At 43.5% G+C, this 16,630-nt stretch overlaps 1 protein-coding gene across 1 annotated transcript in view; it reads left to right on the forward strand.

Annotated features, from left to right (window-relative positions):
* Positions 1 to 16,630, forward strand: part of bmp6 (bone morphogenetic protein 6) — a 39,685-nt gene that overhangs the window by 21,086 nt on the left and 1,969 nt on the right. Inside the window, exons 2-6 of the mRNA XM_031850176.1 lie at positions 2,236 to 2,428; positions 5,598 to 5,746; positions 5,906 to 6,103; positions 15,280 to 15,356; positions 16,428 to 16,538. Coding sequence (XP_031706036.1) covers positions 2,236 to 2,428; positions 5,598 to 5,746; positions 5,906 to 6,103; positions 15,280 to 15,356; positions 16,428 to 16,538 — 728 coding nt within the window. The remainder of the gene's footprint in view (positions 1 to 2,235; positions 2,429 to 5,597; positions 5,747 to 5,905; positions 6,104 to 15,279; positions 15,357 to 16,427; positions 16,539 to 16,630) is intronic.

The raw sequence follows: 16,630 nt of genomic DNA on the forward strand, positions 1-16,630 counted from the left end.
TCCAACACAAGACCAGACCAGTTATCACACACGGTTACGGCAACATCTGTATCTGTGGTGTGGTGTGGGTGGGCAGCCTGTGGAGTGCGATGATGAAACGGTCACTGTCACATCTGCTAGAAGTCACAGTGACGCTGATGTGAATTACATTTTCCTTCTCTATGGGTGTTTTTTTTCGTGTTTCTTTTTTTTTGCTTCATTGGAAAGCATTTGAAGTAGAGAGAAAGAGAGAACTGGCTCAGACACAAACAGAGAGGCTTCAATTATTGTAATTTGTTTTGATCAAGTCACAGCAATATGTTTCAGGATTGGACTTCACTGATTTTCCCCCCAGAAACCCAATGAAGCTAGGAAGACACGCATTCCCTCCCTGCCTTGTCTGCTCAGTTTCTTACTTAACTTCAGCATTTATGTAACGTGGAAGTGTCTGGGGATGTGGGGAGCTTTGACCTTCCTGGGTGTGGGTACAAGGTGGGGCTGGCACTTTTGGGAGAGTCTGATTGGTTCCAATTTTCTCACATCAACACAATTTTCTCTTTGGGTATGACTCGGGGAACAAAATGTGTCATTGGTCCGTTTTGGGTGGGTCCCCACATCATAAAATCACCAGCAGGTTTTTACAAGCCTGGCTCGGGTACAAAACCAAATTCTTCTTACCAAAGCTTTCGACTATAAAATTGTCCAAATTAATCTTCGAAATAAAATGAAATATCTGTTTGAATTAAGTGAAAGACTACCTCAGATATGTACAGTCTTAAGTTTATGCTGCTGGACACACACTTATTTTGAAGCCACGTGTTGGGTAAATAGAGGAAGGAGGAAGACTCCATCATGTTTCTAGTGAGCAGCCTGCTGTCATTTAGTAAATTAGAAGGTGTGTTCATATTGGCTCTCACTTTTAGAGTAATCCCTTTTTGAACATGTCCAACTATTGCTTCTACTACACTAACTGGACCAGCTAGCTTTGTTATGTGCTAAAACTTGACGTTTTGCAGGCTAGTTTAACTGTGTCCCCCTGTTTAAAGTATTTATGCTAAGCTAAAGTAACCGTGTGTAGCTTCACATTTTGCATATTTGACAGTGGTATCAACCTCCTCATTTCACTCTCGGCAAAAAAAAAAAAAAAAGAAGCAAATAAGTGTATTTCCCAAAACTGATGGAGGCCGATGCATGCTGTTGGACATAGTATATGTTTAGTCCCACTGCAGGTGAAAAACTGAGATGGTAGTATACATCCTGGCTGGTTCCTAGTGAGTCTGCACTTACAGACTGCGGTGGTGAAGCCGCATCCTGTTGAACCTCGCTGCACTGACTGGAAACTAGAGATGAGATGATGATGATGGAGAGTGTGTGTGTGTTGTAAGTATTTAAATCAGTAAGAGTGTCATGGAGTAAGAATAGTAAGAGTGTGTTTTGGGTACTCAAGCGATTACGTTACTAGTTTTTCTGTGTGTGTTCTGCAGCATATAGCACATATTTGAGGCTTAGCGTTTACTGTTTATGTCTGCATGGGTATTTCTGTGCACGACCTAATTGCACTCGACGTGCCCCTCTTTATTCATTTCCCTCCTCTCACTCTTTGTGTCCGTCGACTAACTGACTCTGCCGGCTCTTTGCTGTGGAAGAAAACCCTCCAGCCGAGACAGGAACCAATTCCCCGGAGGGCACGGTATCATTATGGCGCATATTGCACTTAAAAGCATAGGAGGGGAGCACATTTGTTGGTTTTGTCATTTCACGCCGTCAGAAGTGGTCATGGGCTTTTGCTTCGGACTGATGATAACAGGGGTTTATTGTTTATTTAGGGAAACTGGAAGCCACCAAACCTATTAGACCTTAAGTATAAATCACGTGATCGTTTTAAAGGCTTCTATGGTCGACCTCAGCGCAGGATATCTGCTTATCACCCACTGCTGTATATATTTACTCTGAAACCCTGTTTGTAAATATGCAATTTTATTCTATTTGTAGAGAATGCATGATAATCCTGAGACAAGCCACTGAAAGGACATTAAAGGTCAGAAAAGACAATGCTGACCATAGGAAAATAATATAGGTGACACATCAATTGAAACCATGATTTCCTCTGAAGAGCAGGAAACTCGCATTACAGTATTTAACTTCATGCAGAGAGAGTAAAGTTTTCCCACTTGTCTCTCTATATTATCTTTACTGTCTCTTTCTCTTTGCGCATAATGATTTAATCCTGTGTGTGTGTGTGTTTCCATCCCACAGTGGAGTACGACAGGGAGCTCTCTCCGCAGCGGCGTCACCACAAGGAGTTTAAGTTCAACCTCTCACAGATCCCAGAGGGCGAGGCCGTCACCGCAGCAGAGTTTCGCCTCTACAAGGAGTGTGTGAGCCGCGCCTTCCGCAATGACACCTTCCTACTTAAAGTCTACCAGGTGGTCAAGGAGCATCCTAACAGGTAACAGACACACACACACACACACACATAGTGAAATGCTTTTGACAGGAAAATAACTGGTTTAAAACCCTGCAAGTGTGCTATGCAGGGTCTGGTAGCTTTGCAGAGGGGTTGCACTGTGATTGTACGAGGAATCAACATGTCAGGAAAAAGAGGGTGGTCCTGAAAATAGCAAGCATGCTCCGTTGACCTTTTCTGGAGACAAACAGGTGAAGATTATGATTTAGTTGCCTCTCCGTGTGTGTTTCTCTCTGTCATCCTCCCTGTGTGTTACACACACTCCGGGCCCTTTTGCCATGTTTATATTGTAAAATCAAGCAAAACCAAGTCTTACAGAAATAGCACAGCTTCAAAATCCTCCCGTCCCCCAAATGAGCGCAGCTAATGCATGCCAAACATTTACATTACATCTGCAGGGGCAGATAAACATCCAGTCAGATTTCTGAATGATATTTGTGTTTTATCAAGCCCGCCCAGCGAGAACTCCAACATGAAGAGAATTCCTGAAATACATTTTTATATTGTTTCTCAAAGAATACACATCTTTCTCCTTTAAAGCTTGGCGCATGGAGAGCTGTTACACTTGATTCATGTGTTATTTTGGGTTGAATATTGTCAAGAAGCAAAACACCTTAAGGTGGGGTCTTTAACACCAAACTGTCTCTGACTACAGTCCTCGGCTAAAGCTGATCCACTCTTAGGCCCGCGGATTTAAAAAGTAGCTTTAATTGTTTGCAAAGTATATTGTTCTCTCTGTCAAAAGGTTTTCTTTGGGTATCAAGACCTACTTATTTTGTGCATTCCTTTATCCCTACAATGGGTGGTTTGTGCACTCCAGCCTGGAAGTAAAGCCCTTTATTTTTGGAGATATTTGGAGATTAAACGGCCCATATATCTCCAATTTCTGTATTATTGTAGGACGGGTTTCTACCTTGAAGAAAATTACAGCCTTGATGGTGTGCTATCAGGTGGAGAAAGGTTTGGTCCCGATGTGTTTGTGTGTTCTGTAGGTGTGAATTCAAGGTGCAACATGCATCCACTGACATAGCCAGTAATGTCGAAACAACATTATAGTTGCAACTTTTCCATTCCTTTCTTCATTGTCTTCAGCGTCGAATGTAGTGTTGACGTCTGAGGTTTGGTGGTTTTATATGCTGTTGAGTCTGTTGTTGTTGTTGTTGTATTCCCCATTTTCTACCTTTTGCAAAACTGTTCCTATGTAATCGCCCAATCAGTGGGGAGCCTATTAACTTTCTCGTGCCTCCCTTCCCGTAAAAAACCTGACTGTTGTTTTGACTCTTAGCCGTAATGATAGAGCGCTTAATTATCTTGACACCCTTTGTACTTTTCATTTGATTGGGGCGGTTTCGCTAACAGCAAGCAAGGAATGTGAGGGATTACAATGCCAGAAATGTGGCAAGCCTGACATCGTATTGAGAAAGGGCAGGTTGCTGCAAAGGCTGCTTTTTACCGACCCAAACCCATCCAGCTGCATTTTTACTAGCTATTATACTGTACCTAACAAGATGATTTCATTCCTGTTTTCCATATGCAAGTATTTAACCGTAATAAGGCCTTTACTCTGATTCTTAAAATGCTGCTGAGCTCTGCTGGCATGTAAACCTCCTTCTTGTACTAAACACCTCTGCATCCTTCTCATCCAGATATCTGAATTGCATATTGCTTTTACAATCTTACAAATATGCCCTTTCAGCAGTTCAAAAGATGAAAGCACATGCAATAACCAGGTCAGCTGTGTGCTTCGCTCTCCCACCTTGCGTTACGTTGTTAACAACATTCACTGACGAGACTTATAAAGGAGATTTATTGTAGTAAAAAAAAAAAAATCACCTTTCACCTTATTATTCCAGTTCATTTAAGCAGTCAGTCAATAAGAAGTTTTACAGAAGGCCCTCAGTAGCCGTCGCCCTGCGGGCTCTGATTGAACCCCTGCCATCCTTCGTCAGCCGAACTGCGGCTGTGACGACGAGGTGGAAACAATCGGTACACTGGCAACGCGTGAACTTAGCAAAAGGGTGGAGTGTGTGTGTGTGAGTGAGTGAGTGTGTGTGTGAGAGGGAAATATAGGCTAATACGGAAACTGTCAGAAACACTCTCATTAATGACCAATAAAGAGGGGCCTCTGATGCATGACTGCAGGGGCATTCTCCGAACACCTGGATGATTGTGAGTCTTTGATGTCGGCTCTGGAGGACGGTCCGACAGACCCGACGCTGTGTCATTACCACTGTAATGGGATGGCGGGAGGACAGGCCCTCTTATCACTCACACTCTGTCTTTTCTTTACAACTCCTCTGCTCTCTTTTCATTGATTCCTCCTCAGTTGTATTACGTGGGTCTTTTTTTTTTCTTCCCATGCTTGACACGTTATTTCATTCTGCAGCCTGATTTCGTTCACACATTATAGTAAATGATATAAACATACCTGTAGCCTGATACCAAAGATTTAATGCCTTCCTTTTGTCCTGTCCCTCAGAGAGGTAGACTGTAGGGTCAGACCTACAGTGGAGCACAGTACAGTGTATCTCAGCCTTTTCTGTTAAGTGCAGCTATTCATCTTTCTGTCATTTTGTTATGATACTGTTACACTGACACAAACCACCAGCTCCTGTGTTTCCCTTCGTTTCTTAAAGAGGTAGATCACCCGAACCAAATTAGTTCCCCCTCTCTTTGTTTCATGAACTCTTCTTATATCTTTTGGAGATCTTTTGTTGGCTCCATCTTTTATTCTAAGATGTTGATAATATTCATCCCGTAGTTTAAGTCAGCCTTTTTGATGACTACGGCACAGTTTGATAGTTGCCCTCTCAGGTCTGGAAAAACCTCAAAGAACTTAAAACCCTGGTCGGCAAAAAGCTGACATGCGTACTAACTAGCTTGGCTGCTCTCAACCTTAAAGGGCACCTTGGATAAACAGACACACTCGTTCACTTAGAGTGCTTTGACTACATCTGCTTGATAGTCAAATGCGGATTTCTCTCCTTCCCATCATCTTTTTCAGTAGAAGAAAGCTGTTGCAAAATGCACCCAAAACGAAAATGTTTCCTTGGCTAATCAGCTTCACCCACACCCGACACCGTCACAAACATATCTATATTATAATCTATGATCTATTTATTTGTGTGTGTCCTCTCCCATGTTCTCCCAGAGAGGCAGACCTCTTCCTGCTGGAGTCTCGCAGGCTGTGGGCGTCTGAGGAGGGCTGGCTGGAGTTTGAAATCACTGCCACCAGCAACCTGTGGGTGATGAGCCCGGCACACAATCTGGGCCTGCAGGTCAGCGTGGAGACCAGCAGCGGTAAGAGATTTCATTGCGTATACGCTTTTGTTTTGCTTTTAAAGCACACAATGCACACAATCTCGCAACATAATAGTTAAAAGAAACTTTAAAAAGTTCACGATCATTATAGTAAACCTTTCCTTGTGAAGTTTTTAAGCGCCGTGTCTTCTGAAACAGGGCAGAGCATCAGCTGCAAGGAGGCGGGGCTCATCGGACGTGGCGGTGCGCTGGAGAAGCAGCCTTTCATGGTGGCGTTCTTCAAAGTCAGTGAAGTGCACGTCCGCACCGCCCGCTCCACTGGCGGAAAACGTCGCCAGCAGAACCGCAACCGGTCCACGCAGCCACAGGACGGGTCCAGAGGGCTAGGCCCAGCAGGTCAGTCTGACGTCCGCTACATGAAACACTGAACCTCAACTGACCTCGTCAAACGATACAACCGTGAACTCAATCAGACGCAGAACTGACCTCAATCCAACCTCACTACATCCGTAACTGATGCCTAACCTGTTGAGATCTGTGAATGTGTAGCACGTGTTTGAAGTGTTCCTCTTTGAGACGCTTGATGAATTGGACCTGACTTCATCCGGAGCTCTCTCTAATCAGCCCGCATCAGATGAAAGTCCCAGCACAGGGATGATGTCCAAAATCTGTTTTTACTGCAGTTTCTCTGTATGGATGCAGTGTATCCTGAAACCTGCATAGTGAGCAGTGCATATAGTGTTTTTCAGAGCTAGAGAGTTGGATGGAGTATGAGATACATAGGTGCTGTGAGGGAGAGTATAGAGGAGAAATGAGTTTGGGGACAAACTGAAAGAAAAAGTATAACAAGAAGAGAAGATTTCTGAGACTGACAGACTAATTATGACTTTTTGTGTTGCATTATGGAACAATTTGAGGGCTCACTAGAGATTTTTGACAACACAGCGAAAAGAAGAATGAATATCCACGGCCAATGCATCGTGACAGGTGACCTCATCCTCTGAACCTCCTCATTAGTCCTCCCCGCTTCTCTTCCTACTCAGCAGTATGATGCAATGAGCAGGTATAAGCCTCGTGTTGTGAACTCTGCAAGCTTTTCAAATTAAATCAAACCCTAATCCGCCCACCTTTCACCTGCTGCGTGATTCTGGCCAGACTTTACAGCGCTTACAGCTAAGCTGCTCCTGTGAGGCTTCATTGTGTAACGAGTGCAGTACATGAAGCAAGTGCTCAGGGAGCCTGCTGTTAATAGCCGTCTGATCCTTGGCTAATTTGTGTTAATATTAATTAAGCCTTCATGGCTCAAAGCTTTAATAATATACCTCCAGGTGTTGGCGATATTTCTAAGTGTTAATATATTACAAGTTTTCTTATGCCTTTGCTCAACGTTTTCTAAAAGTCTTGCTTTCTACAACATCTGCGCATGTCAGCTACGGTATAGATAATATAATGGAAAGATTATTATGGAAAGATTGAAAAAGAAATGGGATTAAGGTCTGGTGACTAAACACTTGGTTAGCACGCTGCTTCCTGCATGGGCTCTGAACATTGCCATTGGACATAAATTGCTAACTGCGTATTCGTCTGAAGGATCACAGCATTATATACTGTAACTTGCATCACTATATTTGGTTCATAAAATACTGAACTTGTATAGTCTACCATGGATTTATGTCTAAAACTGAGGTAAACTTGATTCCACAATCAGAAATACATGAAAGTTAGATTCTGTATCAGAGTCTACAAAGCACACAGTATTACAGTCTCTAAATATCTCATAGGGCTGTGTGTCTGCTGAGCTTCAGGTAGCCGAAATTGCTTGACCAAACAGCAGCCTAAGCTGTGCACACCATGGTTGCCGGTCTCCAGTGAGACTTGTGATAAATCATGTCGAGAATCAGCCAAAGTGTACTTGAGCTAATTCCAGAGACTTAGTCCTAAATTAGCCACTAATTCAAGCTGATTCTCAGCCCAAAACGGCTCAAGCCTGCACCTTAAAAAACCTGACTAACTCTGGGCCAGCGGCGGCTCACATTTGGTTCTCTGGTGCCAGAACACAGCTTTAGTGCACTGACACAGCTGTAGACGGCCCCACTTGGCTGGCTACCTGGGAAGCGATTTACCTTTGCTTTGCTTCTCTTGCTCCCCCTGTTAAATGGCTCTACCATCTGCGTGGTGTACGGATGTATTTGTGGGACGAAGTTGGGTTTGTTCTCATTAATACTCTGAAAAACCCTTGCTGAGATTTCTTTGGCTCTATTTCCTGTTTGTCCAGTGCATCTCCTTCACTTTGCTCAGTAGGTTACTGTGTGCTGCTGTTAACACAACAGGTTGTGAGTAAAGTTCCTGCAGGGCTTTTTCTCAGTAACTGCATTAGATGAAAGCTTTGCCTGACATAACAGAGAACAAAGACTCATCATTTGTTATGCTACAGGACAGCTAGAGTGTAGCCTACCACATGTTCAGTTTTGCAGACTTGTTCTCTCCCCTACCCAGTTGTCTTTGGCTTGAGATGTCTTGAGACTTTATGTCCAGATGCCTTGAAGATGATACTGATACTGGGGTACACTCGTGAAACAGAAGGCTAAGAGACACACCATGTGCTCACAATGCGGGTTACAAATGGCCTCTCTGCTCTATTTCAGTGTAAGGAATATGTTTGCCAATTGTTCATGAATTCATAATTAAAGAAGTAGTAAAATACTAATAGACCGTATCTGACTTTTATAAGCAACTTGTGACAAAGGTACAGTAGCCGTAGCCTGTTTTTGTGTCCCAGACTTTTATCAGGATGAGAAAACTTTCTCCGCTCAAAAGTTCGCTCTAACAAGGACAAACTGTTAAATAGGCGTCCTGGAGGATTGGACTTTACATAACCCAAAACATCAAGACCTCTCCGCCTCGCCACTCGGGAACGACGGGGAGTGTAAATATTTAGATCCTACACAGGAAGCGGGGAGGCCCCCCTCGCGACAGCCGAGTGTCCGCGGCCAGCGGAGAGGACTGCTGGGATTGGACGGGATGGGAGGATCCGTGAGGAATTCAGGAGGGCATATGGTTTCAATACCGCATCGCTCACTCCAGAGACGGGGAGGAGGACAGGATGGATGGGGAGAGCATCCGTCTTGTGGCGCGCTCACGGGGAGAAACAAAATGTGGACGTTGTCCCCCAGTTTCTGTTCGGCACAGCGCTACAGTACATCAGTTCAGGCCACCACGGCGCCAACTACAAGGAGTATTTCCCCAATAATTCACGGTGATACTTTTTTTTCCCCTAAAAAAAACACGACATCTGAGGCCGGAAGGCAGCAATGTGTTTGTTTTTAATTGCTCTCCTGTGCACTGACTTCCACATAGAGGCTTTAAAAAAAAAAAAACTTTTTCCGCATGAGTTACTTTGCTCTGTGTGCTTTCTAAAAATAGTTTCCCTCCTCTGCCCACATTGCACACTCCTGACCTGTGTGGTTGACCACTGCACGGATATTACTGCATCTTTTGTATCAGTCTGGTAACATTGTGTCCTCATTTCAAGTACAACTGACAGCGTGGGAGATATTTTTTGTCAATTTTCATTTTATACATTTGGGCCGTGCTGCTTTGCTTTGTCATAAATTACTGGAATGCCTCTCTCAGTCTGCTAAGGATATAAAAAGTTCATTTTCCCTACTGTACTCCCTGTGAGGCCTTGGGCCTTGTTATTTCCTCATTTTCACATTTTTAGTGAGCTGGATTTAAAATGACATGCGATATTAAATGTCTTCCAGATGACAAACTCGGACAAATTCAGCCAAATGAACTCTATCAAGTCCTGAGATAATGGTGTGATAATGTTTTTCACATTCCAGTCACGAAAGCAGACAATTTGCAGACCAGGGAGACGAATGTCTTGTTTTCTTAATTATTGAGCATATTGGTCTTTTTAGTTTAGTTTAAATTTTCACTTAAATTCGGACTTATGAATAGTTCTGTCAGCATGATGCTTCCGCCCCCTCTGGGTGTGCCTGATGTGTGCGCAGTGGAAAATGCTGCTGTGTGTACCTTGCCAAAAAAACAATACAACACCTTTAAAGGTAATTTGGGCTTTAGTGGGCGAAGAAGGCCGGGGAGGTAATGGGAGTCGGGTTGGGCTTTGGCTGTGGGGGAAGTTAACAACCATCCAGGGAAGGAATATCACGTCCCGGCTGCAAAGGCGGCCTGTAATTAGGCCTAGCCAGTCATTAGCTGCACAGCTAAAAGACTGACCGCGCTAACAGTATCGCTTAAGGAATTATAATAACACGGCGCTGGGCCAGCCGTGTTTTTTCATCTGTCTCTCCTCTCCTCCCTCCACCTCCTCATTCTCCTCGCTCCCTCCCCACCCCGACCTCCTTTTGTTTACCGTTGGAGTAATTAGACATGGCGGAGCTCCCTCGCAGGGTTTAATAACCTCTGTGATGAAAGACAGGAAGAAAGATAAACTTCAGTAGTAGTGGTTGGTGGGAGGGGGAAAAAGAGAGGAGAGACGTCAGGGACAACAGTGACATTCTCCTTTCATGTCGCTGTTCGTGGCCTCTCTCCTTTCAGGAAGGAACGAGGCTATCGGGACTCTCTCCTTCCTCCTTCTGGGTTAGTGACCCAGATTCTATCTTAAACATTGGGCCTATACAACCCACGTTTTCTGTCACCACCACCTCTGTGGGGCTTCATGTAATTGATACTGTAAAAGCTGCAATCTTTTCTCACTCTTGATTTGAGAAATTGCTGGAGCGAACCACGAGATTGTGGCGTGCTGGGGGTTGAAATGACTTTTTAATGTCATATGTCACACGCACACACAGACACACACACACACACACACACACACACACACACACACACACACAGACACGCACATACCAAACACCCTGACTATAAAGTCTGAATTGGCACCATTTAATTCTTGTACTTTTGGAACAACATGTCATGGATATAACTTATAGCTTTTTCCTCCTAACGTAGGTGCTGGTGAAAGTGTTTTGGGGCCTTAATGAATGGCAGGTAGTGTAGTGAGAGGTTAATATCAGCCCAGAACATTATATTGAACGTCTCAGTGTTAAAGAGCTACAGTGCTTGTGCTCAGTAAGGAGCACAGTTTCCCCTGCTGTTGAATACACAGGGTGGGGAACCGGCAGTCGCTGCCCCGCCTCAATGAATTCAATATGAATTGGCTTTAGTGGAGAGTTTTAGTGTCACATGGTCAAACGGATGCTTGTCTACTCACTGAAAAACACTTCCAGGTAAAACACTGTGAGGTAAGCTGCTGTAATATGGGAGTGGAGCTCAGAACCACTGGCTCCATACACATTGCCATGTCAGTAAAAGGAAATCCTGCTTCCATTTGATATTCAAATATTTGATCCTGACAGCTACGCAAGAGGCAGGTGGAATTAAAATTCACCATTTGGTTCTTCATGTGTTGCCGATTCTTAAAGGAATTGTTTGATGTTTTTGGAAATATGCTTATTCGCTTTCTTGTCCAGAGTTACATAAGTTTGATACCACTCATCCTTTAATCATGACCTAAACTAACCAGCCAGCAGCTGGTTAGTTTAGCGTAAAAGCCACCACGACATATGGTTTTTACTCTTTGATTTTTAAAATTAAATTAGCCTAAAGACACAAGAATGGTATCGAACAAGCTTATTTTCCAAAATGTCAATCCAATCCTTTAATGAATAAGGGTCATAAAACCATCTGAATGATGTTATATTTTATTTGTGCAGACCTCCCAGAACTTACTGATATACTCACAAATACACAATTAAGTGTGGTAAGCACAGACCTTTAATTAATGTTGCAGTAAATAGTAATACAAATGTGTATAATGCGTATAATAGGTAGAGTATGTTTTGTTTTCCTCATTCTCCTTCCCACCTCTGCCTTCTGTCCAGGAAAGGAAAAAGAAATGAATGAAGCCTCATGGGAGCAGGAGCTCAGCGGTAGCTGTGTGGCATAAAATCTTTACAGGCAGGAAGGGGAGATGTGGTTTATGGGCACCACAAATCTGGGCCTTTACACTCAATGAAAGCCCACAGTAAATATCAGCTTTATTCCTCTTAAAGAGCCCCACAGTCTGTAAATGCACATGGCTTTGAAGGCCAAGAGGTGCAAGGAAAATCAGTTTTATGTGAGAGAGAGAGAGCAGGGATAAGGGAATAAGTTGCTAAATATTATACCTTGTGCTGAACAGCATACGGCAAAGCGAGACATTCTTTTAATGTGTTGATATCCACATATCAGCTGATAATACATCAATATCTCAGCTATCCAACCATGTGCATGTGTTAGACCCTGTTGCTGATGGTCATTTCAACTTGATATCTGACTGCACAAAGTAACATGTAACATTTAATTATTCTAATAGAAGAATACTGCACTCTTGTCATTTAAAGGTATTGGAGCATTTCACTTTGAAAGTACTTTTCTTTTTTTTTTCTGTCATAGCACTCAAATTTAATTCATGGCAAGGAGCTGTGTGCAGACTGGAGTGTAAAGACAGAAATCCAATGCCATGATCTGATTTTGCCACCCTGCCTGCCACCATAGAACCCCCACGGGGAACTATATTAATGGCTACGTGTGTAGAAGTCAGACTAGCGTGCAGGCAGCTTCATTCACCCTCCAATCTGGGCTGTGATTTGACCCAAAGCTGAATGTCACACACCAATAAAGTAAACCTGGATGAAAGAGCAGGGGGTCTCTGTGAGTGTGTGTGTGTGTGTGTGTGTGTGTGTGTGTGTGTGTGTGTGTGTGCAGTTTGAGCCTGTGCATTGTCAGTGATTGGAAGCACAGTATTATAGTGTAATACACGTATTTACAGTGACATGTTGACTGGCATACAAATAGCAAGCCCAAAGTTCATAAAACTTGTGTGATCCATATTCCAATACGGACTCATAAATCTCTACACATTAACTCTGTGAACTGTGTAAAGCCCTTCCCTACTATAATACTGAAATATGTCAATCCCTCTTTCTATAGACACCACCTCAGGTTCATATCAGGTCAGCCAAGTAACTTAGCCAATCGGATTACTTCTTTCAATGTCCCTTTTCCTCTGTCCTTGGATGTTTCCTGTACATAAACACAGTGTGTATAGTGTATTTTTTGATTGTAATAATTGTAGGAAATATCTGTACAATCTTACAGCAGCTGGTCTAGAACCAGCCTGTTCCCTCATTTGTTGAAGACTCTGGCAGACCAGTCAGTCCACTGGGAGGCAGAACTTGTGCACGTGACCCGGTATCCATGTGTATCATCTGGACACACCCGGAGCCAAACACGTGTGCCTGAATGCACAGCAAACGCACACACACACACGCATATATAACTCTGTATTTCCACATTAGCAGACACCCGGTGAACTGCCCTTCCTATTGGAAAGGAAGGAACCGTAAACTGGGGAAACACCTGACTGTATTCGATGCTTACGGATGACCATTTGACCTCACCTCGCAGCCGTCCCGCATGACCAGCGTCGCCTCTCGTTTCCCGTCTCTTACAGAATTAACCCGTCTAATCAGATGACATATTCATGTTCTGCTGCAATAAGAAGAAACTATTGTCATTAGATCACCTGCACATTTTCCCTTCAGATGGTAGAAACTGAAGCCCAAAACTGCATCATGCTCTTCTGTCTCTCTTCTCTTTCTCATTTATTTCAAGCTGTGATGAATGCAAGTGACAAATCCAACTTGCTCTCTCTCCCTCTCTCCCTCTCTCCCTCTCTCCGCCTGTCTGTCTGCTATTCTTATTTGAGACGAGTCCAGCGAAAACACACAGTCACAAGTCTGGGCAGTGCGGTCAGTGCGTCTGTTCAAAATGAAAACTGATTTGATGATGAAATCTTAATGCAACTAGCGCCGGTGAATTTGAATTACAACTCTTCAACGAGCGGCTAAGTGAATTTGGCTGTTAAACAGATAAACATCAGGTCATCTGTGAGCGTGTGTGTGTGTGTATTTGTGTATGTTCAGTAAGTGCCAATGGTAATGAATTATAGATGTAGAGGTGTAAGGACCCAACATCAATGACCCTGACATAATTGAAGTGTTTGTATATATGGTGTGTGTGTGTGTGTGTCGCTCTTTCTCCAACTCCAGCTGACTAAACAAGTCTGCTGTTGGTGAGTTGGTGAGGTGAGTGGCTGTGAGTGACAAATCCCCGTCTGCAGTCTGACTCACTCGCTCTCTTTTTCACTGACACACACACACACACACACACACACACACACACACGTACACACGTACACACGTATATATATTATATGGTAATTGTTTCTTGTAAATGTGCATTTCTGTAGACAAACAGATCCTCTCTTTTGCCTTATGTGAAGCAAATAGCCATGTTTGCATGGCTTGACAGGATAAGTGGCTACACCAAACAGGCTGACTATGCAGTGAGCAAATCTGAAGAACTAGTAAATGACAGTGTTGAATGTGAGAGCCAGTTGCAGATAACCTCAAAGCTGTACATTGGGTTTTTTTTCTTGCAATGTGTAAAGTTATTGTAGCCTAAATATCTTCAGCACTAACTCTTCTAGGCTAAAAATGGAATCAGAAACCAGTATTGTAATCTAATGACAAGTGACACCAGAAAAACAACTAAAAGAGTCAACCACTTGAAGGTTTTCAGTCAAAACAGTTGGTTAACATTTTTACAATTAACTTTGCAATGTGAGAAAATGCAGACCAACAACCGACTACAATTAAAATCACTTGCAGGCTTAAGGCTGAAGTGTTGCTTCAGGCGTTGTGTGGCCACCAAGAAGCCAAGCTTAGTTTGCTTATGCGTTCATACAGGACTCTCACCAGTACCATTTTCCCCCTTTCATTGTCTTTCTCTGGGTGGTTTGTGAAAAAAAAGAAGAAATAAATCACAACAATGAAATCAATGAGGCGAGACGGAGAGTGTGAGCAGGACGACGTCAGTGGAAAGTCGGTGTCACCGTCTTGACCTCAGCGTGGCGACCGATGCCAGCAATGACCTCCTCGACTGTGAAAAGTAAAGCTTATACCTGGGACTGTCTGTGGCCGTCTGCCCCGCCGCTGCAGAATGGAACAGAGATAATTAGGAGCAAACTGCAGGGCAGGAGAGTCTGTAAACACAGTTGTCACTGTGTCACCACTCGCGCTCGCACCAAGCAATATTTGATGAATTCAATTAGGCCCTCGTTCAAACTCATTAAACAGCAGATGAATGTGAAGCACGTACGGTGCGGTGACCGCTGTGCTCAGCGCTTGTGCCTGCGCTGTGGTCTACGCCCTCACATGCGTCTCCACCCAGTGCATTACATGAGGCGTATTGTGTTGTCGTTCTGCTCTCAGATTCTGAATGTCATGAGTCACTTTCATAAGCTTTAATTGGGAATAAATTACCCACGGAAGGGTTTTAGCTTTACCGTGGCCATCCCATCACCATGTTGGGCAACTAGAAATATATGAACAACATAATATAGGTGTTACTAATTCACAACAGGTCTAATTATACTCTTTTACTATGAAGTTTGTGTGCAAGATTGCGACTTCCTAATGATTTCTGTTGTTCTGTTGCAGATTACAACAGTAGCGATCAGAAGACGGCATGCAGAAGACATGAGCTCTACGTCAGCTTCAGAGAGCTGGGCTGGCAGGTAGCCAACGTTTTCTTATTTAATACATCCAAACAAGTTCGCATAACATGTGTGATGAACAGGGTACGGTGGTAGTGATCCTTAATGCCTTACCGTACTGGTACCGTACTGATGTAAACATATTCAAGAGGCTAACAGAATTTGGTTCACTGAGGGTCCATTAACACACACATAATGTTTCAGCTACGTCTTCTTCAAAGCTTCAGTTATTATATACTAGAACAACAATAAGTTAAAAGAAATATTTTTTTACCAGGTGACGTATGAAGTCAAGGCAGGTGTCTTAATAGTTTTAGGGGAAAAGTCAGTTAAAGTAGCTTTGTGGGAGTAGACCGAAGTCTCGTGTGTGTGTGTGTGTGTGTGTGTGTGTGTGTGTGTGTGTGTGTGTGTTTACGAGGAGAAAGACTGAGGAAGAAAGAGAAGGGCAGAGTTGTGTACATCCTTCCCAACAAGCTGTTAACACAGCACTGACATCTAGAGGGAGACTGCCAGCACTTTCTGTGTCTCTATCTCTGTCTCAAACACACACACCCAGACAAGCACACGAGCGCGTACACGCACGTGTGCACACACACAGAAATGGAGCTGGACAGACATAGAAGAGAAATACAGAGAGATTATTAACACAGACAGGAAGTTGCACTGGAGAGAAACACAAAAACAAGTAAGAAAGAGGTAAAACATGCAGAGAATTTATCAGAGCAAGACAGTAAGACGCAGCGAGGAAGGAAAGGAAGGAGGAGAGTATTGCTTCCGTGAGCGATTCCACAGAGCAGGGACGTCCTCAAAGATGGACCAACAAGAGTCAGGTGAGCCTCTGTAACAGGTCAAGGACTACCTACATTCATAAAATGAATGTGACATTGACTTGCAACAGTTTCTTATTGAGTTGTTTACAGTGATGCAAAGAGAAGGAACGTATTGTGGAATCACACCTGACCTTTTTAGTGTTTCAGTACGTACATCTCTGTTTAGGCATTAATATATTAGTATGTTTTAATGACTTTGATTTGATCGGTGTCATCTGCTCTGACTGTGCTTTTAACGCTTACTGTCCCGTGTTTCTCAAAGGACTGGATCATTGCTCCTGAAGGCTACGCAGCCAACTACTGTGATGGAGAGTGCTCCTTCCCCCTCAATGCCCACATGAATGCCACCAACCACGCCATTGTTCAGACACTGGTAAGGCCTAGACACGGGAGTGCATCATGCTCAGTATATGAGAGGTTTTTATGACATACTATACTATGACTTTTTATGACATACTATACTAT

This window comes from Anarrhichthys ocellatus, unplaced genomic scaffold (genome assembly GCF_004355925.1).
Source record: "Anarrhichthys ocellatus isolate YVR2014 unplaced genomic scaffold, GSC_Weel_1.0 scaffold10, whole genome shotgun sequence".
Classification (NCBI taxonomy): Eukaryota; Metazoa; Chordata; class Actinopteri; order Perciformes; family Anarhichadidae; genus Anarrhichthys; species Anarrhichthys ocellatus.